The sequence below is a fragment of the Anguilla rostrata genome, chromosome 2 (assembly GCF_018555375.3).
Source record: "Anguilla rostrata isolate EN2019 chromosome 2, ASM1855537v3, whole genome shotgun sequence".
NCBI classification, from domain to species: domain Eukaryota; kingdom Metazoa; phylum Chordata; class Actinopteri; order Anguilliformes; family Anguillidae; genus Anguilla; species Anguilla rostrata.
Genome location: NC_057934.1, coordinates 64844540 through 64868118, shown reverse-complemented (window position 1 = coordinate 64868118; position 23579 = coordinate 64844540). Strand labels below are relative to the sequence as shown.

The window sequence follows — 23579 nt, the reverse complement described above, 5'->3', positions numbered from 1 at the left end:
CAAAGGTTCAAGGCCAGACAAAAAAGGCTCAATCCAGTTTGTGAACTGCAAATGATCAAGCTGGGCAGTGCAGTGCATACGAGTTACCTGTGAAGGACCATGCAGGGTAGCACAGTATGGAAGCGTTACCTGTGAATACCCAGGCTGCGTAGCACAGTATGGAAGCATTACCTGTGAATGACCAGGCTGGCTAGCACAGTATGGAAGCGCTACCTGTGAATGAACATGCTGGGTAGCACAGTATGGAAGCGTTACCTGTGAATGACCAGGCTGGGTAGCACAGTATGGAAGAGTTACCTGTGAATAACCAGGCTGGGTAGCACAGTATGGAAGCATTACCTGTGAATGACCAGGCTGGCTAGCACAGTATGGAAGCGCTACCTGTGAATGACCATGCTGGGTAGCACAGTATGGAAGCGTTACCTGTGAATGATCAGGCTGGGTAGCACAGTATGGAAGCGTTACCTACGAATAACTATGCTGGGTAGCACAGTATGGAAGCATTGCCTGTGAATGACCATGCTGGGTAGCACAGTATGGAAGTGTTACCTGTGAATGACCAAGCTGGATAGTGTAGTATATATGATTTGCCTGTGAATGACCAAGCTGGGTAGCATGACTCAAATGGAAAGTTTCCTTTGAGTACGTTTCACACTGAAATGGAGTTCAGTGCTTCACCCAACAAGGAACCTAACTTCACATTTTGAGGTTTTTATTGCTTTGTGGTTAGTCTTCTGCAATGTTTTCACTTACTGACTTACACTGTCACTACACTACACTACACAGTTTCTTTCAATAGGTCTGATTACTCACGGCGTGTGTCACTTTGTCTGCCCGCAGGCACCGGGCTGTAGACGGGGGTTGTTGGGTGAGATAAGTGTGCCTTACCTCACCAAATTAAAGAGATTTCCAAGTCCCAGGCCCCACAGAAGGAGGCTTAACTCTGGTGCATGTGTGTACGTGTGCCAGGCTGAGTAACTCCTCCTTACGTACAGTTTCCAGTATACAGTACGGTCACTGTCATTACTATTAACTTATCTTACGCACACCTGCTGACTTATACAGCTGTCATTGTGTTTGTCTCTGTTCACCTATGGTTTTATGAGACACAAGGGAGACAACATGTTTTATGTAGTCTAGCTTATAAAAAGCATAGAATAGAATTATTTTGGGACAGAGATTCAAAGTGAAGGGGGAAGTGGACTCTGAAAAAATGACACCATTGAACATGAACTCTAGTACATGTACTAGAGCCCACTTTTTTTTTTTTTTTATAAGTATAGACATAGAAAATAAGGCAGATAATACTGGATAATGACCATCTGTGTTTTGATATAAACTGTATTTCAGCAAGTAAAAGCTTGTGAGATGGAAGGTTTGATGATGTCATGAGTGTGGCAGACAGGTAAGTCAGGCTAGCACTCTTGAACATGTTTGCATTCATTTAGAAAGGTGAGGCAAACTTAGACTCTTGTCCTAGCCAGGCATGAATAGCCGATCAGTTGAATCGGGTGAATTACTGTCGGTTTAGAGCAAAATTCCCTGCACTAGACACTTTAGAGCAGGGCTGCACAATCCTGTTCCTGGAAATCTATCGCCCAGTAGGTTTTCACTCCATCCCTAACAAAGCACACCGTATTCAGCAGCCAGAGAATCAGTGTATACATAACATACAGAATCATACATCTATGTGTATGCATATGTATGACTATATATACAATACTCTGATTGAGAAAATAATGTTTTTTTCAATTAATTTAATTCAGTTAACTTAATAGATAAGTATTACGTTCCTGTCATTTATGCTGTTATTGCTGTTGCTGCTTGTTTTATTTTTCTTTTTAATTATATATTCTTACTGTGGTTGATTACTGTTATCACTACGCTTTGGCAATATGTATTTTTAAATATGTCATGCCAATAAAGCATTTGAATTTGAATTTGAAATTTGAATCAGGTGTGCCGAATCAGGGTTGCAGTGAAAACCTGCAGGACGGTAGATCTCCAGGAACAGGGTTGGGCAGCTCTGCTCTGCTCTGCTCGACAGCATACACACTGGGCTGGGGAGAGCAAGCAGCAGGAAGATGTAGTAATACAGCTGGAGAAATGAGAGAGAGAGAGAGAGAGAGAGAGAGAGAGAGAGAGAGAGAGAGAGAGAGAGAGAGAGAGAGAGAGAGAGAGGAGAGACAGAGAGAGAGAGAGAGAGAGAGAGAGAGAGAGAGAGGAAAAGTGCAGCCGGACTGTTTAACCGCCTCGCGGCCGGCTCTTATCGGCTTCCTGCTTCCCCGCGAGGGTTTCGCGGTGCAGCTGCAGATAGGGGAGGTCGCCTGGTGTCGGGCCTGCCTTCCGTCCGGAGCTGAGCGGCCCAGATACAGCCGCGGCTGCGGGCCGTCAACCGCCCGATCGCATTGCACAACCCCGGTTACGCGCTGGATCGTAATGGGGGCGAGTTTGTGTTAAAAATGAAAACTCTTAAGGATGTGGTTTTTTTTTTTTTTTTTTTGGATGTTGTCATTTTAGAGTACACTATGGAGGCACGGGCAGTATTGGATGTGAGAGGGATCGAAGTGGAGCCAGTCTCTGAAGTGACCAAAATGAATCACTTCACCTTCACGTGCGCATTGAGTCTACAGGCCCATTCTCACCGTCAAATAACTGAGTTAGGAGTTAGGTTAACATTATTAATGAATAACTCCTCCATGAGCTGTACATGCTTAAACTACCCTATTAAAGGACAACTGTGCATGCTTAAAATACCCTCTAATTGGACACTTTACAAAAATAATTTAAAGAATATAATTTAATTTAGAAGACAACAGAGACTCCTTCTTTAACTGCTCCAAATGAAGGGTGTAAACTCTTTCCCTCTGAGCTGCATGCGAAAGGAACATTGTGAGGGAATGGGAAGGAGGAAGGGAGGGGGGGAGGTCAAAAATAAAAACAGTCCTGCCTGCGGACAGTTATCTTATCAAGCCATCGAACGGCCTGCGTAATGTCCCCCTGTCCATTTAAAGGGATGGCTATTTTTGAAATTTGTAAAGGCATTACATCATTGTTCTTGGCAAGTCAGTGCAAACAATTTGGGCCTGCTGACGGGCAGCTCTCTAACGGGTCAGAGATGTGGGGACCGCTGTTGCTGAAAGGGTCAGGGGGGAAGGGCGGGGGAAGGTTGGGGGGCCGGGGGGGCGGGATTGTTTTCCAGTGGGCTCCATGAGTTCTCTCGCAGAAAAACAAAAGGGATAGCGCGAGGAACTGGCGCGGTTTTGCCTTGGTGAAGATTGGTGATTGACTGACTTGCTGCAGAGGCTCAGACTTCAAATGGCTGGGAAGAGTTGCCTGAACCAGCAATGTCTACGGAATGCGACACTGCAGGGGTTCTTGACTGGCTTCTACTCACACATCCCACTTTTGCAGAAACCTGTGGGACCGTATGCCTGTGTCTAGAGAGACACAGAGGTGATGTGTTTTGTAGTATTGCAAAGGGAAGGGGGGGGGGGGGGGTTATGATGGTGGTGGGGGCAGGGGGGTTTAGGGTAGTGGGTGGGGGAGGATGAGAGTTTGAACTAAAACCTAATTCACTACTATTATTTCTGGCAAACAAACTGACAAATGAGCATTGTGTGATACTGTAAAACAACAAACCAAATTACTTAGATTTTTTCATGATAAAAACTTATGACTTTGGGCTGTTACATCGCTGCACTAAATCTAACAGTTTTCACTTTCGCAACATTATAAGAGATCACTAAGGGAAAAGACAGTAAAACAGAGCATGTGGGTTTCACACAAGAGTGGGATTCAGGAAAGGGCAAGGTTTAAAATGTAACAGTTTATTTAGTTGCTGCTTGAGGTTTTTGTCATGCATGATAATTTAATGTACCCTAGAAACAGAACTTTCCTGGCACCATAATGTTGCAGTGTGCTCTCTGCTAGGTAGTCTTACATTACAGAAGAAGTATTGGGTCTGGCTTTGCAAGGTAGCTAACTTCCTGTGCAATTCAAAATGATGTATTAATAGCATCCTCATTACGATCATTATTTATGTTTGGTTTTGGCAATAAAGCATATAGATTATTGATTGATATTTGGAAACAGTTTTATCAATTGGTCACTCATAAAATATCACTGACCTTCATACTCACAAGTGACATAAATTTGATTTAGGTATTAAGAGAGTGATATTTGTAAAAGCGCTGTTATTTTCCGTTAATATCACCCTATTTAGGTATGTATTTCTTCAGACAGTAAAGCGTATGGATCATAGTTTAAATGTTTGTGGCATCAGTATAATGAATTGATCACATATCATGACAACCCATAACAACATGATAGACTTATTATCCCGTATGGAAGCCTAGGAAACAGAAGATTACTGTTGCAATGATAACCATCCAGAAACTCGGCACTAACAGACGGCCATACAAAGACGTTGCAGATACATCACGACATCGGCCAAGCGAAGGAAGTAACCGCACAGTGCTGTATGTCAAGCCTGGATAAAAATCAGCACAGAAAGTTCCGCTTACAAAAAGAACAATTCTGGCGCTCCCTTCCCAGCCTGGCGGTCCCAGCCTGGCAGACGGCTGTGCGCCAGACGGAAATGGGAAAATGGCCGGCACTCCGGAGCCCGGCGCTCGTTTCAAATCTCGTTTGGTCGTGTCTCGAAAGTCTCTCAGCTGGCTTACAGATGATGGACTATCATTGGCCCGTAACCTCTCGTTTCTCAGCTTCCTGGGTCCATCTGATCCAGGAAAACCAATCAATATATGATGCGCACGTTATGTAGAACAGGATATGCTGTCTCTCAGGGGGTGCATCCAGAGAAAGAGCTTGTCCTCAGCACAGTGATGTGCCCAGAACCCTGTCTGTGCCAATGCTAACTGTGGCCAGGAGTACAGGGCTACACATAATTAGCCACAGTCTATCCAAGGGAGGGAGGATTTCTGTTGGCAGGGTATTCTCCAGCGATCGCGACTCCACCGTCAGTCACCGACAGACTGCCTGCTCTAGGTGTGAAAAGTCAGCTGGTGGATTCTGAAGAGAAAGGGGGCAGTAGCAGGCTGGATGTATGCCAGAGGGCATCCTGGGTGATGGTGTTTAACCTTCAAATCGGCAGGATACTGCAGGGATTGGCCTAAAAATAACATTTGGCAATCCAATTCCAGCAATGAAGGAAATTTGAAATAAAATGATAAAAACAAGCCATAAACGGAGATGATGGTATTCCTAAATGGTACGGTTACTTCATCGATGAGCAGTTGTATCTTGTCTATTCTGTCATAATTCTGACATCTTCCCCTTTTTTTCCAGACATGCCAGCTGTTGCTCAGGCCCTGAGGCAGAACCAGCCTCAGCGTCATCATGGGAGAGACGCTTCTGTTGACTCCCCCTGGATTTGTATATTAAAGAAATGTGGCAACAGTTTCCCTGCTTCTCACTGTACAGCCTTCCACTCATGTGAATTTATGCGGTTGTATTATTCGACAATATCTCGAAGCACCGATAAACAACATTAATCAAATCCATATTAAATTCCTCCGTTCTTTTTTGCAGGGCTATGATTCAGTAACAGCATGTTTTATGGCTCCTCGTAACCAACAAGGGGTTTTTTTTTTCTTCTCTCTCTCGAGGGGATATAAAAATGAAGGCATTAAAATCTCGTCAGAACCCTTTGTTCAGGCCCGTAATGTCGAAGCCCACACATTGGGCAGCAGGCCGGGTCAGGCCCTGCGCTGTCGAAGTGGATCCGAGTCGCACCGGGCCCCTTCCAGGGCGTTGGGTTCCTTCAGTACCGGGCCCTGCAGACCACATGTTTGCCCCATAAATCACACTGTTTAATCTCTCACTGGCTGTTCCAAACCCTCTGGGAGGTAAAATATCTAAGGAGAAAAAAAAAAAAAAAAAAAAAAAAACATTTGGCTGCAAACTCAGGACATTGTTTTAGTTACAGAGCTGATTCTTGAATCACATGTACCGGCTTAGCCATTTTCTGTATTACTAATAATAAACTGGCCCCAGTGGTGCGTTTTAAAGGTTTAAGGGGAAACAGAAACCCTCTAAAGATGCTGTGTCAAATCGGAAGATAAAATCATGCCTAGAGAAAATACCCCCAGGGCCCTCACAGATCTCAGCTGGAGTGTCTGAAGCCCTGATGTGTGTGTGTGTGTGTATGCATCAGTGTGCATGTGTATGTGTACATGTGCGAGGATGTGTGTATGTGTGCAAGTGAGGGTGCGTGTGTGTGTGTGCATGTGTGAAGATGTGTGTGCACATGTGCGTATGTGTGTATTTGTGTGTGTGTGTGTCCATGAGCATGTACATCCATGCATGTACATTTTCTCAGATGTAACAAATTTTCAGTACATTAAAAAATACACAACATTTAACAAATGAAAACACAAGCCTTCTTCCACCGATGCATCACAATGAACATATTCATGGATCCGGGGAGTAATAATTCATGACATCAGTGGAGTTAATTATGCAATTAGTACATTCTGACAGCTTAAATCTTCGCTACAGTATGTCATTGTGGGGAAATCCAGCTGCAGAGGTGAAGACTGAGCTAGCGGAACGCAACGGTGGTGCAGCCTCTTCCAAAAAAGGCTAGTGCCGTGTAACCCTCATCCCAAAGAGATTAGTCCTGCTGCCTGCCACACTCCCGTCTGCCTCCTGAAGTGGCCATATATCTGATGCAGGCATCTGGAGTCTTGAGGTCCGGGCTCAGACACAGCACGGTGTGTTTTGGCGTGAACGTGCCCTTATCTTCCTTTCTCTCCATCGCAAAAACATGGGAGCGGCGAACAATAACTGTCTTCAGGTCCTCGGGGAAGGCGGACCAGACGCGCGCGGCACGTAGTCCACCGAGGCCTCCGATGGCGGGCTGCAGGCGGGCTTATCTGGCCGCGATTATCTGCCAACGCCGCTCTGTCTCTCCTCACCTCAAGCCGCATTTTCCCCTGAAGAAGAAAACCCAAGCGCTCAGTCTCCCCTGATGCTTCCTTGCGGTTCCGCAAAAGCAAAGTTCCAACGTTCGTGTCCTCCTTCGAGAAATGTTGGCAAAAGGGAAAATCTGCTCTGGTCCAATCTGATGCGGAGCCAATTTTGCTGGCTGTGGAGTGGAGAGGGAAAGCAAGACTGAGGGAGGGCAACAGGGCGGAGGGAGGGAGGGAGAAGTGTTTGCCAAAAAAAGCGTGCAAGAAATGCAGCCATATGTGGCCTTGGTCAACAACGGGGTCGGTTTCAGGGATTCAATGCAGAATTTTAAAAAAATGATTCCTGCTTGGCTAGAGTGAAACAAAAGTCTAATGACCAAGTGAAGCCAACCGACCTCCGTAAAAAGAAATGAGCTCAACCACCTCTGTTCATTTCTCTTGATCTCCAAGCGCTCCCATCCTGAGACTGCAGGACAGTTGGGAAATAGCTCCTTTCCAATCCTCAGGGCCTTTGAACTCTGGGGAAGGGAAGGGTGGGGGTGGGGGGGGGGTGTTCTGAAGGGAGGTTTGGACATTCGCCGGACCCCCTCCGGAGAGTCGTGCCCTGGCGGGACACCGGCGGGGCCAACTGCCTGTGGCGTTCAGCGCAGGAGAACATTAATCACCCCGCCTGTCCACAGGCCCACTGCTGCACTCAGTGGCACACGCACCAGACGCACCAGACGCACCGCAGTCTGAGTGCATCACCGCCACACACTTCCAGGAGAAAGAGCTGGCTTCCTCCCTCATTCACCTCCGCGCTGAGCCAGACAGCAAACACGCCACACACACACCTACACGCACGCACACACACATCTACACGCACGCACACACACTCAAACACACACACACCTACACGCACACACAAACACACACACACATCTACACGCACGCACACACACCTACACGCACACACAAACACACACATCTACACGCATGCATACACACACACACACCTACACGCACTCACAAACACTCACACACACACGCACGCACAAACACTCACACACACACCTACACGCACGCACACACACTCAAACACCACGCACACACACACACACACACACACACACTCATTGAGAATTTGCAGTCATGGTGGATGGGATTCCCTCCCCTCACGGCTATTAAACACCAGACCGGAGACCAGAGTGAACGGACATTTGAGGCAGGGATGTACCCCCGTAAAAAGAAATGACTTTTCATCTTCCACCGCACTTTACTATAAGTGATATATAGAGTATTATATCATAACGGAATAATAAATAAATATGGCATAAATCAAGATGAAGGACAGCACATGCTCTTTATCATAATAGTGACAACCATGTCAGTTTAATTTCATTTTGACTGCTGTGTTTAATCCATATGTACTCTCTGTTATTTTGCCGGGTTACCCTTTCATGTGGGTGGAATGTATTTGCGGTTTGGAGGACATAAGGCTCTGCTCCATCGTAAAACAGGCCTTCAGCTGAAAGTCAGAACAAGAAGGAGAAGGAAAAGATGGCCGCATGCGGATCTGTTAAAATGATTTCACTGCAGTCTGAGTGATCTCCGTTGTTTTGTCAATCTGTTCCTCAAGATCCAGACAGTTACGTATTCAGCTCAATCCAAAACCAGAAGCACATCCATTCGTTTCCACCCGATCTTCCTGTAAACACAGTTGGGAAACCCCTCCAAAATCACACTTTGATATTCCTAAAACACATTATTCCTTACTGCTAAAACAGTTACATTTTCTTGAATTTCTGCCGGAAACAGAAACACATTTGCCTATCACCGTCTTTTGGTGAAAAATCCTCCACAGCTTTCTTATTACAAGAATGAGAAAAGGCAAATTGTTCATTCCATATAGACAGTAATGTATTTATGCATATATTCAAAGGCTTGGTCAGATCTGACTAGACTGAAGAGCGCTGAAACCCTGTTAAAGCACCTAAGAGAAAGAAAAATTAAAAAGGAAGTAAGCTAGGTATACAGTTTCATAAACACAGAGACAAACCTAAAGCATTACTTCAACCTTGTGACGTATGTATTTCAGAAATAAACATAGTAAAATAGACTTCCATGGTTTGGTTTCATAGTTATGGTCCTTTCTGAAAGCTGCCCATCCACATAAATACAGTCATGAAAACAACTGCAAGACACGACAAATATATGGTCAAATTTAAATCGAAACAAGAGAGAATTCATTTTTAACTATGTGGAGATCTGCAAATCTTTGATTCGAATGGCTCTGACACTTCAGAAGCCACAATTATACCAGAATAATTGAGATAACGCAACAAATACAAGCAAAAAAAAAAAGAAACATCTACTTTCAGAAAACAATGTAAGAGGTGTTTCTGTGACACTGTGTTGGTAAAATAAGCACCACGTGGTTGAATGTGAATCTGTACACAATGCAGAGTGTGCTACATGGTGTTCTAGAGACTGCAATCTACCAATCAACAGTAAACGTTAAGTATTACAAAGATTCTACAAATGTATGACTACTGAATTTCCGGTACAACTACCTGGGTTTGAAATGAAAACAAGCACAAGTCGCTGCAGGTCTCTTGGAAACATGAGGTGGAATCTAATCAAAACAGTTTGTCTGAGCGGCCAGGACTGCAGGATCTGCCAAGAATGTACAGAGCAAGCATTCTGTGTACCCGTTAAATTAACTCAAAATTTTACATATCAAAATATGAAATAATACTCAATGTTTTTTTTTTATGAGTGGGAACACGGGGTCTTTCTTTGATGACTCATCTGATGACCCTCCTGGAGGAATTTTGCGTTTCCAAAGCTCTCTGGGGTTTTCACCCCCCCTAGTCTTGGATGTTTGCAGATGGGTCTGGCTCAGTCTGTCGGGTCCAGATGTGCTCAGATGATATCCCCATGGCACACTGTTTGTCAACAGGGGCCCTTCAGGCACAATGAAGACGTTCAAAGTGGCCAACTCCCCCAGCGCCTGTAAATCTTATGGGCTGGCCGAGCATCCTGGAGACGGAAGCCGGCCCTCTCTGATCCTTCCCTGTGAGCCATCACCAGAGACACAAAGAGCCACAGACTGCAACAGCACCTCCTACTGTGCACCAGCAGTCTCACACATGACCAACATCACCAACGGTATAGCCGCGTTATAGCTACAGTAGTAATGCAATGTCAAAAAAGCATGGTAATTGGCCCCATGAAAATCATATAGTAAAACTCCTTCAGAGGATAAGGAAACTACATAGTCCTCAAAAGGTGATCTTCCATGGGACCTAACGATCACAGTTACCCTTTCTGTTGCCTTGCTGAGTGTGCCAATACTATGCGCCTACCCAATGGTATCGGCATAAGTGCTAAACAACAGTGTTTCCTTTTTTCTGAAAACATAATGAATGGACAAGTAGATGCACTCCGGGGCACAGTGATTATTTGCGCCAGTGCTTCTTCCTTCAGTTAAGTTATATTTAATTTACATCACGTGAGAGTATTACAAAATACTAAAACAATTACTAAAACATTTAAATAGCAGGAAAACAAACCAATAATGGAAGAGTACACTAAATTCACTGAGACCAGAGATCACAATCAGAAAAAAGATTATGATAAAGCTGAAAATAAGCACAAAAAATAATTACAGTTTTTTGACTCAATTTAAAAACAACTCCCTGAGAAGTAAATTAAATAAAGTAAATATATTGATTAACTGAAGGCAGGGTGGATTTTCTGTCTAAGTTATAGGTCACTGTCCATACACCCTTGCACATATGACTACTTTGTGGAGAAACCAGCTGGCATCCTGTACATTTTTCCTTTACACGCAAACGTTTTAAAAACTTTTTAGAATGTTCCAATCCGATAATGGTTTTAGTAACATGAAATAACTCGATAAGAGCTGCCTTTAATAACACTTCTTATTTCATAAATAGGCAGAGGCAACCAGACACAGTGAGCTCAGGCACAATTCGAGCCTCGGGCGAAATGAAAGAAGAAAGTCACCCAGCAGAATGGACAAGCCTCTGCTCATTTGCATCCGAGAGATTTTCCCACACGGAAAATGCCAAACGGGGAGAGATGAGGGCACATTTAAACCTGTTTTTAACCGCGCTGCGTGGAGAGCGGCAGGGAGGCGGACCTCCTCTTGCTGCTGCCATGTTGTGTCTTGAAAAACCGCAGAGCTCTTGCACAACTGCGCAGACAAAAAAAAAGGGTAAAAAAAAAGAAGCCACGGCCTGTTCCTGCTTGTTGCTACCTTCTTTTTGAAGACGCAACCAAAAACCTTTTGAAGAAAGCGTGATGCAAGCACGTAAAGTCGATTCACTTTTGCAAGTGGCATCACTTTAAGCCATGCATTATGAAGGCAGAAAACAAAAGCAGGCATAGAATAGCTCGCAACGTGCACAATAGCTTTAAGTACAGGAGAGTGTATATCTTGCTAATTTTCATAATTTTCTTGCAAATAAAGAAAATGTCAAGCATTCATTTAAGAGACTGAAGTAGGTTTTAATTATTGCTTCACTTCAGATGTGAAAATGTGTGTAATAAATTGGCACCTGTGGTATGTGGGGAACTCCCTGCAGGAAGGGGTTGTTCAAAGATGTTTATATCCTTACAAAGGTGGTGTGCAATTAATATCTGCAGCATTGCTGACTAATGGTATGAAGAACACTTCATACAAACAGTTTGATAAATTTATGTGGTACTGAATAGCTTTGAAAATAACAAATGAAAGTGAATCCTACATGCTATTTGGACACAAAAAGGTTTCTGAGAGAGAATAGTAATCCCTTTGTGATAGAATAAAGCAGCAGTACATTATTAAGCTTTACCAAGTTAGTGGGGCACTAGATAAACACAAGCTGTTAGGTGATAAGTCATGACTAGCTAAGACTAGCTAATCAACTGACTTCTGGGAAATTGCTGAAGTGTATAAAGTATTGGCAAGGTGAGTGTATTAAATTTAATCAAAGCAATTATGAGAAACTTCCAAATATACATTGAGCAGAAAAAGGATAAGGTAGAAAAATTTACATCAGGCCAACTGACTGGACAGCCAGCTTTAGAAATCAGTTGTTCCAAACAATTAACAGCCAGTGGAACCTCAGTCTTGTAAGCAATAATAAAAACAGGTGGACTTACTATTGTAGAAACTACAAATTAATGAGCACATTTTCTGTGCATGTATCACACTACATTGCTGTAATAAGTTATGGCATTAGATAGCTGAGCAGCTACAGTATAGCTACAACAGTAATACAATGTCAAAAGGCATGGTAATTAGCCATATGGAAATCATATAATAAAATTACTTCAGAGGATTAGGAAACTACATAGTCCACAAAAGGTGATCTTTCAAGAGACCTAACAATAAATAGTTTCTATGGTTACATTTTCTGTCAACAGAACATCTTGACTTTGAAGATTCTGCCTAAAATAATAGTTCATGATAGATTTACTGTGTACTTCCTGAAGAGGATGACCTCCCCGACCACTCCACAGTGGGTGAACAGCTTTCTGGTACAATGCCTTTAGCCAACATTATTTAGCCATGTACTAACCTAGAGTTTGTGTTTAATCACTTTCATTTTGCTATTAATAATGTAATTTTTTTATGATTCTATCATTTTCATTTGAAGAAGCCCCCCCCCCCCCGGGACCCCCAAATTGGATGGTGCAATCTTGCACGTTTTGTCCAGATGTTGTTCCTGATTGAAGTTCGGGGAAAAGACAGATCATGTTGATGGGATGAACTTGAGGGTGGCCAAATGGAGCGTGACTGTTTTCTCAACAGCTTTGTGTCTATGCTGTGCAGTGAGGGGAAACTCTGAGGCGGCAGGAGGGAGGAATCTGTCCCACAAGTGTGCTGAGGTTTTGGGTTGTGTGTGTGTGTGTGTGTGTGAGGTGTTGGGGGGGGGGGGACTGCAGGCCTGGCTTTCTCATTTGAGGACACACAAAGAAAAGAGAAGGAAATCTCAGTTAAATGGCAAATACAAATAAACATACAGTATGAACACGAACACATGCACACACACAGATGGACACACAGAGAACACAAGCACACACATATTTGCACATACACAAATGTGCATGCTGCATACACACTCACATAAACACACACACACACACACAAACATACAAACACACAGGTACGCACAGATACAGTACACTGTGCACACAAATCCACGCACAAGACTCATACCGTATATGCACACGTGTGAACAAATATACACCCACGCATTATCATAACTATGTATGTTTTTTTTTTTTCTTTCCTAATGAAAATAACAGCTTAGATCAGCACTCTGCAACTCTGACCCTGGACAGCTACCAGGCCTACTGGTCTATAATTTTTGCTTTTGAACCACAGACCAAAGGAACACGCTGAAGTGAGATAACAGCATACTTGACCAGGTTGTGTGATCAAGTGGTGAGTATCAGCCAAAAACAGCACATCCTGTGGCTCTCCGTGACCGGGGTTAGAGGGCACCGATCTGGGTAAAGTGTGAAAACAAAAAACATTTCATAAAACCACACGCAACCCTCCTGGGCATCCAGCGCAATAAAGTGACCCGCCTGACAGCATGCCCCGCGAGCTCAGAGACAAAGGAAGTCTTCTTTTTTTTTTTGCGTCGCTCGAAAAACACGGCAAGTCCCCCCCGCAGAGGGTAACTCTGGCCTTATGCGGGCCTTTCAATCCTCAGACGTGCAGTTCTGAGGTCAGGAAGGTGAGAGCGTAAACAGGAGGTGAAATTGCCCACAGCTTTTTTCCTTCCTACTGTAGGTCCCCTGCGGAGGACGGAGTGTGCCGGGCCTGGTCTGGGGCTGCAGTGCTAATGATTTTAACAGGCAGATTGGGGCTCCTGGGGCAATAACATTGACACTACTGAGGTGCTTTATGTGACCTGTAATTCGATAGGACGGAACCCCGTCTCTCAAAAGCTCCCTCCAGAGTTGCACGGGAAACGGTAATAAAACAAAACTTATATTTTTCAGCGACTCGTGTCGAGAGGAGAGGTCAATAGCAGTATTGTGCAAGTAAGAATCGGAGGGATTATCTATCACCTTGGTTTGCCTTGGTTCTTGTAGTGCTAATATCAGTGGTTCAAAACAAAAATTTCTGATTTTAAATATTATTTCATACAGATATGTTAATAACGGTTTCTATGTATTTACCTGTAGACTTTTTTTTTTGATGTTGTTGTTTTTTTTATAAATCTAATACTTCAGGGCACCACTATCGTTACAGTAATATTGTATTTACTTGGTAAATGGACCGCATTTATATAGCGCTTTTATCCAAAGCGCTTTACAATTGATGTCTCTCATTCACCAGAGCAGTTAGGGATTAGGTGTCTTGCTCAGGGACGCTTCGACACACCCAGGGCAGGGTTCGAACCAGCAACCCTCCAACTGCTCTTACCTCCTGAGCTATGTCGCCACTTGGGTGTCATATCAAATTGAGATTGACAGTATTTGGCCACCAGTACTGGTTAATACATTTTTTTAAATTCAACAGCAATTTAATCATAGGTACATATCTGAAGCCCTTGTACATGTTTTACTGAAATATTTACTCATTTTCTTTGATTAAGTGAACAGAAGATGGCGATGTTATGATATTACTCATGTTGAAAAGCCCTCCATTTAAATAACTAAAGTAAAAATTCCAGAAACAAATCACAGGTAAATACAGTATTTGAGTTACGTTAATTACCCCAGATAAGACCCCAGATAGAATAAATAATGTTACAGGTACGGAACAAGCTTAAGTACTCTTAAAGTTCCATTCACAGTCTGTGCCGTTAGATTTTGGTGGATTTGTCACAGCACAGTAGCTGAATGAATTTGATTTCAGTCTCTTTATAAGACCAGTAGTTCTGCCTCCTGTGCAGTCCAGTGCAACTGGAGTGATCGTTCTCCTGGTCCGTGCCAGTCACATGTCACATGTCACATGACTGCTTAGTACCGGCTCGTCCAGACACACGAGGGTGAAGGGAACGCCCCTCGCTGGAGTGATTGGCAGTGAGGACCTTTGGGCGCCCGGCCACTCGTTATCGCCCGGGGAACGTGCTGCAATCACAGCCGGGGGGGGGGGGGTGCCACTCAGTTGCTGAGGCAACGGGGGGTAAGGTTAAGAGACAGCCAGCAGGCTTAACGTGTGGGTTGACCTCTCTGAAAGAGCACTCCTCCGAGGTTGTGACCCAACACTCTGGGGGAACGACATTTGCTGCTCTCCACCAGCCCCCACCCCCAATATTACCTAATAAGGACGTATTAGGTAATGAAGTAATACCTATTAAATTAACTTGCTGGCTCTCACAACAGCCTCAGTGCAGAAGGTCATGTGCTGGCCCTGGCCTCCATACAGTTTCAGGGGAAAACTAAGACCGAGAGGAATTCTTCATTCAGCGTACTGGCTCATTAAATCCAAACATAACGGAGGGGAATGTACAGGGAAGCCGCTCTGAAAGAGCGCTGGTGGGTTTTTCGTAAGGGAACCAGGGAATGTACGGTAAGTGCCCCGCACACTACGGATATGAGTAGAGGTATCAATTCCTGCCATTTCTGTGAGGATTAGTACTGCTGGGGCCTCACCCGAAGCCTTTTCAGTGTAGGCACTCTTATCACATTCTTAACATATAATCTCTTTTGATACCCCCGGGGCGAGTCCAGACTTGGCCAAGAATAAACGATTTTCACAAGAGAAGGCAAATCCAGATCACGAGAATCTGGACGGAGCCATTCAGGAAGACGCATCTCCATTGCTATCTCCCAAACCCCCCCCCCCACCCCGCCCCAGGTGATCTCTCCTTCCAGGAACTGCTTGTCAGCACTGAGCCACAGGCTGTTTTGGGCTTTTTTCCAGGCTGCAGAGAAGAGGCTCAAGTAGACCAGTCATAACACCTCAATGCTTGAGTGAGCTCAGTTCCAGACAGACAGGTCGGTCCCGTGTTCCCCTGCTCCACGAGAGACTCATCTCTTCAGACTGTACCTGGACTAACTAACGGTCACCACTCTGCAGGGCCACGCCCAATCTGGGATCATTTCTATCAGTTACTGTAAACTCCCCTCTTTCATGTTACACATGTACCTCCTCTGCCACTTTCATGTTACATGTACCTCCGCCCAGCACTTATTGTACCTTGCATCGTTATCTTTGTGTTTCTAGCTTGTCGTGCCTCCTAGTTCGTCTTAGCATAGGTTAGGTCAGAGTAAAGTTTACCGTGTGAACTGGTCTTAATGTGTTCATGGGAACGAATAACGGTACAAAATGAGTATTGCGCCTTGTCGGACCTGTGTTTTGTAGTTGCTCCAATGACCTTCGGTATGCACTTATCTTACGTCGCTTTGGCTAAAAGCGTCTGCCAAATAAATGTAATGTAATGAGAGGCTCTGTCAGGTACAGTGCCCCCATAGAGTGCCAATGCATTCAGACTGAGCGTGCCGCCCTCCTATGTGTAATGGGCTGGGATCCCGGCCATGCTCTTCTGAAATCCTGTGGTCAGGCCCAGTTCCCCGTGAGAAAACTATGAACGCGGGTTTCAAATTACAACTGAAACAGCTTTGCGATTTCTGGCTGAGGGATTTAAACTGAATTTATCAGTTTAGCTTCAGAGTGCTGCACTGACATCCACCAAATATTAATTCAGCTGTACAGTGCTTATATTACAGGAGGATGCTACACATATTTGAGTTCAATGGAAGTGACGGAAAATGTTAAATGTAACTGTCAATAAAACACATCTAAAAGACATTGGGTAAATTGCACTGATGACATAGGTTGGACAACTTGAACTAGCCTAAAACTAGGTGATGCAAGTTCACAGTTTGACTAAGAATAACACAGAACCCTATACCTGTTGTATAGGGTTCAAAATGAGGAAACTTTCAGGCTACAAAAACAATCTGACAGCTTTTTATTGTTAAATAGGCTTCTAAAGACACGGTCTACAACCAGGGATTTGGGGGAATTTAAGTAGTCAGGAAAATAAAAAGGATAATTGGATTATTATTACCCCCAAGACTGAGAAATCAAAAGCCAAGAGCAAACAACTACTTTTGGGGATTATAACTGACAGATCACTGATATGTACAGTAATTGCTGCACCTACCACTAGGATGTAAAACATTACAATACTGCCACTTCTGTAGTCTACCACTGAGTGCTTAACCAGACCCACCCAAAACTGTTTTTCCTGTTTTAGTACAACTTTAACATTTTTAAGCCTGTTTTTACATTCCTGGTCTTTTATTATTACTCCTTATTTTATCATGATTTTATTTAGATTTTATTTTACCTCATCTCTATTATGTCTTTCTATGTCTCTCTTAGAAAGAACATACATATGTATAATTTATGTGAACCACTTTGGGTTATAATCCTTGTATGAAGACAGGTTATACAAATAAAATTATTATTGTTCTGATTATTATTATTATTATTATTATAAGTATTACTATAATCAGTCTCTACCACTGTGATGCTAATCAGATTCCACCCAACTCAGTCTCTACCACTGTGACTGCTCAATCAGTTCCACCCAACACTGCAGTCTCTACCACTGTGACTGCTCAACCAAATGTAAAATGAGAACCTTTGTCGTTGCCATAACTGAAAGTGAGAAAGGGAGAGCGGGGGATGAGGGGTAAAGACATGGTGAGACTGCAGAGGTTTTCCAGGTGGGATGGATGTTAGACAGGTTGTTAATGGTAATGGTGAGTGATTCATTGAACAGGTGTACTCCGTACCTTCAGACAGTCTCATTCCCTCCCCTAAGAAATCGACACTTATCAGAGGGACTTCTCAGCCTATTCCAAGCCGAGGAGAGAGTTGATCAAGAGGCACAGCACACACCCAAAACCTACATTCAAAAAAATACATATTTGCAGATGTGCAACCTGTAAGTCCTTCCACTGCTGCTTTGGCTGATCCAGAGACCCGTGCACGTCTTCTTTAGCCAGCTACCTGTACACCTGCAGCAGACGTTTTGAGAAGACACTAAAGCAGGGGTGCTGACCTCTCCAGTGATGGTCTGCATGGCGGTTTTTGTCCCGACCAACTTTTGACATACCGATCAATCGCGCATTTCATTAAAATCAAACATTTCTACTTCAATGGCTCCATCTGCTGGCACAAAGGTGAATACCATTTTACGTTGCCTGACAGTACACGTAAAGCGGTCATTCAGGCTGTGTCGGCCTGAAAACATCAAAACCAAGAATATACATTTTATTATGACGCCTAACGCAGATTGGACACGAGAACACTACAGTTGTGCGCAGAGACTACTACTTATCTGCATCGGTCACCCAATAAATTTTCAAATATTTCTGTCTGTATTCGGAACGTGGAACGGTGCCGACGACCTACTGTATTGGCATCTGCTTGTCCTGCACTATTTAATAAATGCACCTGTCGGCGTATCCAGAAATGCGTTTTATTTTTCTCAACAAATTACCGCAGCTTTCCATGGTCTCTTCCCGAATATCTTCCGAATATCATTGGTAAAGTTCGAGAAGACACAAGATAGTATGCAGCACATTAGCCTCTGCATGTCCAAACAGGGTAGTCGAGGTTGGATAAACCAAAAACGGAGTATCTGCCTACTATTTGATAACACCGTACTTGATGAGGTAACTACAGTGTCTCTGATTGGGTTTTTGCTATTTTTTTCGCCACCACGTGATCAAAACACTGTCATGGCGGCCTCCGCTGTACTGAGGGCAAGCATGGGACTGACTTTGTCGCTTTGTCGAGTTAACCCAAGGTGTATTCTTTGCAAAATCCAAATTTTAACAAGATGTAGGTACGGTCTCACGGAGTCACTAAAGATGCGTACAAATATCCGTTCTTGGACAATGAGCAGGAGCATTCATACGTCCAACGGTGAGTGTTTTAAAGCATACGATACTTAGCAATTGCGAAAGAAACTGTAGCAGTTACTAAATACGCAAAAAAGATGGAAAATATCACTTGTCATATTCTGCAATGCAGCTCTGATACAATGACCGAATGCTAAGTACCTCCTACCAGTGAATTTAAATGAAAATCATTTTATAGCAGTGTGAAATTTCAGTGTTGTGTAAGGTCGTTATAAAACATACGTAGCTGGTTGTGTAAGATGCAGTCTTATGGGAAAAGACAGCGCTCGCGACAAAATGAATCCGATGAGAAACTGCGGTTACGTATTAGTGAAGAAAGGGGATTGCCGACTTGTTAGTTGGGTTTTCAAGTGTTTTTCGCCAACTGTCTCTAGGTTTGTATCACAGCAAAAGCGAGAGCATAGATGAAGAGGACGAAGCAGATGTGTGAGTTACTTATTCATTACTGTAATTGCGTAATATGAGACGTTTCCCAGGGATTTATAGTGTATTTTGTCTGGCACGCTTCTAGGGTGAACGTGGTGTATACAGACCGATCGGGAAAGCGAATCCCAGTTAAGGCCAGAGTCGGAGACAACATACTGTACTTGGCTCACAAGCATGGAATTGAGTTAGAAGGTGAGAACTGACCGTCTTACGGGGGAAAACACCGCTACCCTTTGAATCACTGCAGTTTTACCATCGCTCAATTCTGACAGCTCATTGTATAGATTTTACACAAGTATGTCCACGTTTTCCATTACACTGGTTTTTAAGAGTCGGGACAAAACAGGTCCTGCAGTCTGCGGAGAGGTCTTGTTTGTGCTAAAGATGAAGAATTTTACAAAAACAATTTTACGTGTGTAAAATTTCTCTCCCTGCTCAGGAGCCTGTGAAGCCTCACTAGCCTGCTCTACGTGCCACGTATATGTGCATCAAGATTACCTTGATAAGCTGCCTGAACCGCTGGAAAGGTAATGGGCGTGTGGTCATTCGTATAGTATTGCATGGTTAAAGAAGTGACCCTTAGCTACTTCAACTTGGTTTTTTTTTCTGCCACACCTTTGTCCCCTGCCAGTCTCAATTTATATTTGAACGGTGTGACAGTTACGCTGACTTTGTACATACACAATTGTAGGAAAACTACTATAGCAATTAAAGAGCACCATGAAAGGTTCTGCTAATGCATGACAGGACGCCATCCACTGCTTGCTGTTCACTGTTGCCGTAATGCTTCTGAAAAATGACCGGATTCACAGGGAGGACGACATGCTGGACATGGCCCCCATGCTGCAGGAGAACTCTCGGCTGGGCTGTCAGATCATTCTGACCCGCGAGATGGACGGCCTTGAGGTGACTCTTCCCAAGATCACCCGAAATTTCTACGTGGACGGCCACGTGCCCGCGCCGCACTGAGGAGGGGATGCCGAAAGGGAGCGGCGGCGGCGGCGTCTGAAATTTGGGTGCGGAAGATGTGGAGTACGGTGTTCTGGAGCACGAAGGTCCTGCATCTTCCAGGGGGGACACAGACCCTCACTGGCTGCTGCTGTAGAGCCGACAAGGGGAAAACTTGGGTTATACATTCCTGAAGTTTACCTTGGGTATACATCTGTTTTTCATGTCTGAGGCAGGGCAACGCTACATAGTTCCTGTTTTGAAGAGGTGATCATTAAAGGTCGTTAATGGTTGCTTGCTGAAAAATGTACCCGTTGCCATACAGAAGTCTGGAATTAAGGAGCTGGACTGCTGGCAAGGCTTGGTTCTGAAGTGTAGCGCTGCTATCATGTGCTTGAATCTGAATTACGGAGATAAACATTTAACTCTTTAAATAGGTGGAACGTGAAAAATTAAAAAGGGAAATCGGCAAAGAAAATATATTTTTGCAACCTAAATTGGAGTGAAGTTATCTGGCAAACGGCATTTCAAAATTAAACCCAACTAAACTGAAGTAATGAAGCTCAGACATACCAAGTAAAATCTTTGCACTTTGCTCCGAGACTCATAAATACTTGGTACGTCCAACCATATCCACTGCCTTGGATACATTTTTCAGTGAGCAATCTAGTTTCCTTAAATGGAACATTCCATGTTACAGCCAAGCACCATACGCACAAAATGAACACTGACCATGTTTACATATTTATAATATTCCAGATACATTGTTCTACTTGAATTTCCAAAGATTTAAGGTTATATTGGGGATAAAATAAAGCAGATTTCTAATCATGATATGTCTAAATATAGGAATACTTATTTCATAAGATGCTGTTTATTTAAAAATTTGGGATTCTTGGCATATAGAGATTAGTATGCATGTCCATCACAGATAATGTTTTGTGATGCATGCAATGCTAGTGATAGATTTCAAGCTCTTTGAAGAGATGGGCAGATTTTGTACAAGACTGAAATTTTAAATTCAATGCATTTCTGTAACTGCTCCCCATACCAGAGAAACATTTTTACATTGCCATTAATTCCAAAATAGTCCAGTAAATAGCAGTTATGAAGTATGCTGGCATTAAACGGCGAATTGGGAATATAAATTGAATTTATTTTCAAAGTGCAGCTGAATTTTAGAATATCTCCTGCATGCAAACATGGTCACATTGCAATACTGTGTCTTAGTGTATGAACTGAGCTCCTGTCTTAATTGCAGCCTCAGCAACATATCAACTTGACATTTCCTGCTGCTTTCAAACACTAGATCTGAGGATTGTCAGTTTTTATTTTTATTTAGTCTAGTTCTAGGTGCTGCAGCCCTCCTACACATAGTAGAGAAGCTGCAGAGCTCATCTTCAAGACAGGAGTAAATCTTTGCCATTATTACTTTTACAATGTCGTGAGGGCAGAAGGGAAGCCTTTAAGGTTGTTAGCCTAAACACGGTCAAATCTCTGACTGGTTATGATGTGGAAAGGGGAGGCCTTATGTGTCCTATGGCAGTGGATCCCAACCTCGGTCCTGGAGTACCCCTGTGTATGCTGGTTTGGGTTCCAAGCACAAATGCAATTCCAGAATTATAACAAGTTGTTAATTTTTCTTAATTATGTGCTCTTCGTGTTTAGAGGGATTTTTTACCCTCTTCTACCACATTGTGTCATAAATAGCTGAGCATTCCATGAAGAATAAAATTCCCATGTCCATACTGTGCTTATTGTGCTACATTGCAAACAATTACATTAAAAGGTAAATTATTTTTAACGGATCAAATTAAAGACTGAGGTGAGTCAATAGACTTCTAATTGGGCAAAGTGTGGACACCTGGCCACTAAAACTAGCCATCTGGAAGATGAAGAATTAAAAGACAAAGCAAATGATAACGAGCCAAACCTGCCTTGTATCAATAAATTTCAGGAAATTAAATGCGTTTCGCTATATGTTCAGGGGTCTATTGATTAATCTCAGTCTTTCAATTGGTCCAAAAAGTGTGTTACCTCTTCTATGTAATTGGTTGCAACAAAGCACAACATGAACATGGGAACTTTATTGTTCATGGCTATTTCTGACATGATGTGGCTTAAGTGGGTTAATGATCCCTCTAAACATGAAAAGCACCTAATTAAGAAAAATTAACTTGTTCAAATTCTGGCATTGCAATTGTGGTTGGAACGAAAACCAGCATACACAGGGGTACTCCAGGACTGAGGTTGGGAACCACTGTCCTATGGCACTAATATCACAGCTCACAGGTGACCTGCAAAGGGCATTACTTCTTTTGTAAAATTGGAATTCAATTTTATTACGAGCTGGACTTCAGAAAGCCATTGAATGCAGTGGGGGCTGGACTGGATGCTGCTACCCCCAAAGGTTAAAGAGGCGCATAGTCAAGCAACTTCAAACTTGGGACCATCTTTCCCACTCTTGGATATCCAACTCCTCTACTGGCTGTAACTAATCACCCCAGCATGCACAGCTTCAAAGAGACTGTGATCCAGTATTAGTACGTCAAGGAATTTCAAGTGAATCCACCTTTGGATTGCATTTGTATTACTTTTTCCTTCGAAAGGAATGTCCATAGCTTTTTAAATTGCGTTGGTTGAGAATGGTTATACACGGTTACCTGGATTGATGCCGAACTGATTTGCCTATACACAGGCTTCACTTAATGTACTGTATCAACCATAATGCACAAATGTCAATGCATTATGTACGCAAATGCCATATTCACACCTTGGTGCATTTAAGAAATAAAATTGTTGTAAATCTTAAACGACTTCTTTAATCAAAGTTGTATCCATGAGGTGGTCACGACAGTGCTACAGTAAATGCTCACAAGTTTGATAATGAAAGGAATAGGCTTAGGCTAAAGACACCCATAACTTGCAACTTGTTTTCGCGAGTAAGGAAAACCCGGTCGACAAGTGGTTGCCCTTTTTTCACGGAAAACTAATGAGACCTTTTGTGACTGGTTGGAATCTCGTTATTCCCGAAATAGTGGGTTGATTTTCTCCACGAAAAGCTAAATGCATACAAAACTCAGTCTAGTTCACAAAAGCTTTAATTCGATGTAAGTGTAATTACCTATAGTAGGCCTATAACATGAAGGAAAAAAAAAAGTGGAGGGAACTTTTGCAGACTAACCTGGCTATTTGCAAAGTCCTTGAACCTTCTTTAGCATCAGTGCTAAACGAAGTCAATAAAACCGATTTAAACGGAAATGCAAGGCTGCATTATGAACAGCGAATCATCAGTAGCATACAATTAATCGGCATGGTGCATCTTTAGAAACCTAGAAGTTTCATTTTAGTGAGGACTCCAGCAACCGATTAAGA

At 43.2% G+C, this 23579-nt stretch overlaps 1 protein-coding gene and 1 long non-coding RNA gene across 2 annotated transcripts; one reads left to right on the top strand and one right to left on the bottom strand.

Moving 5' to 3' along the window:
• Window positions 1–8258: 8258 nt before the first annotated feature.
• LOC135248908 (uncharacterized) lies at window positions 8259–23578 on the bottom strand. The gene is made up of 3 exons (XR_010328524.1): window positions 23389–23578; window positions 20058–20355; window positions 8259–8622 (listed from the first exon to the last, which is right to left on the bottom strand). It is a non-coding gene; the product is annotated as an uncharacterized LOC135248908 (long non-coding RNA).
• fdx2 (ferredoxin 2) lies at window positions 18437–23017 on the top strand. The gene is made up of 5 exons (XM_064323964.1): window positions 18437–18834; window positions 19205–19256; window positions 19342–19448; window positions 19696–19783; window positions 20069–23017. The coding sequence occupies exons 1-5, from the start codon at window positions 18480–18482 to the stop codon at window positions 20223–20225; spliced, it is 759 nt and encodes a 252-aa protein (XP_064180034.1). The 5' UTR covers window positions 18437–18479; the 3' UTR covers window positions 20226–23017.
• Window position 23579: the final 1 nt, after the last annotated feature.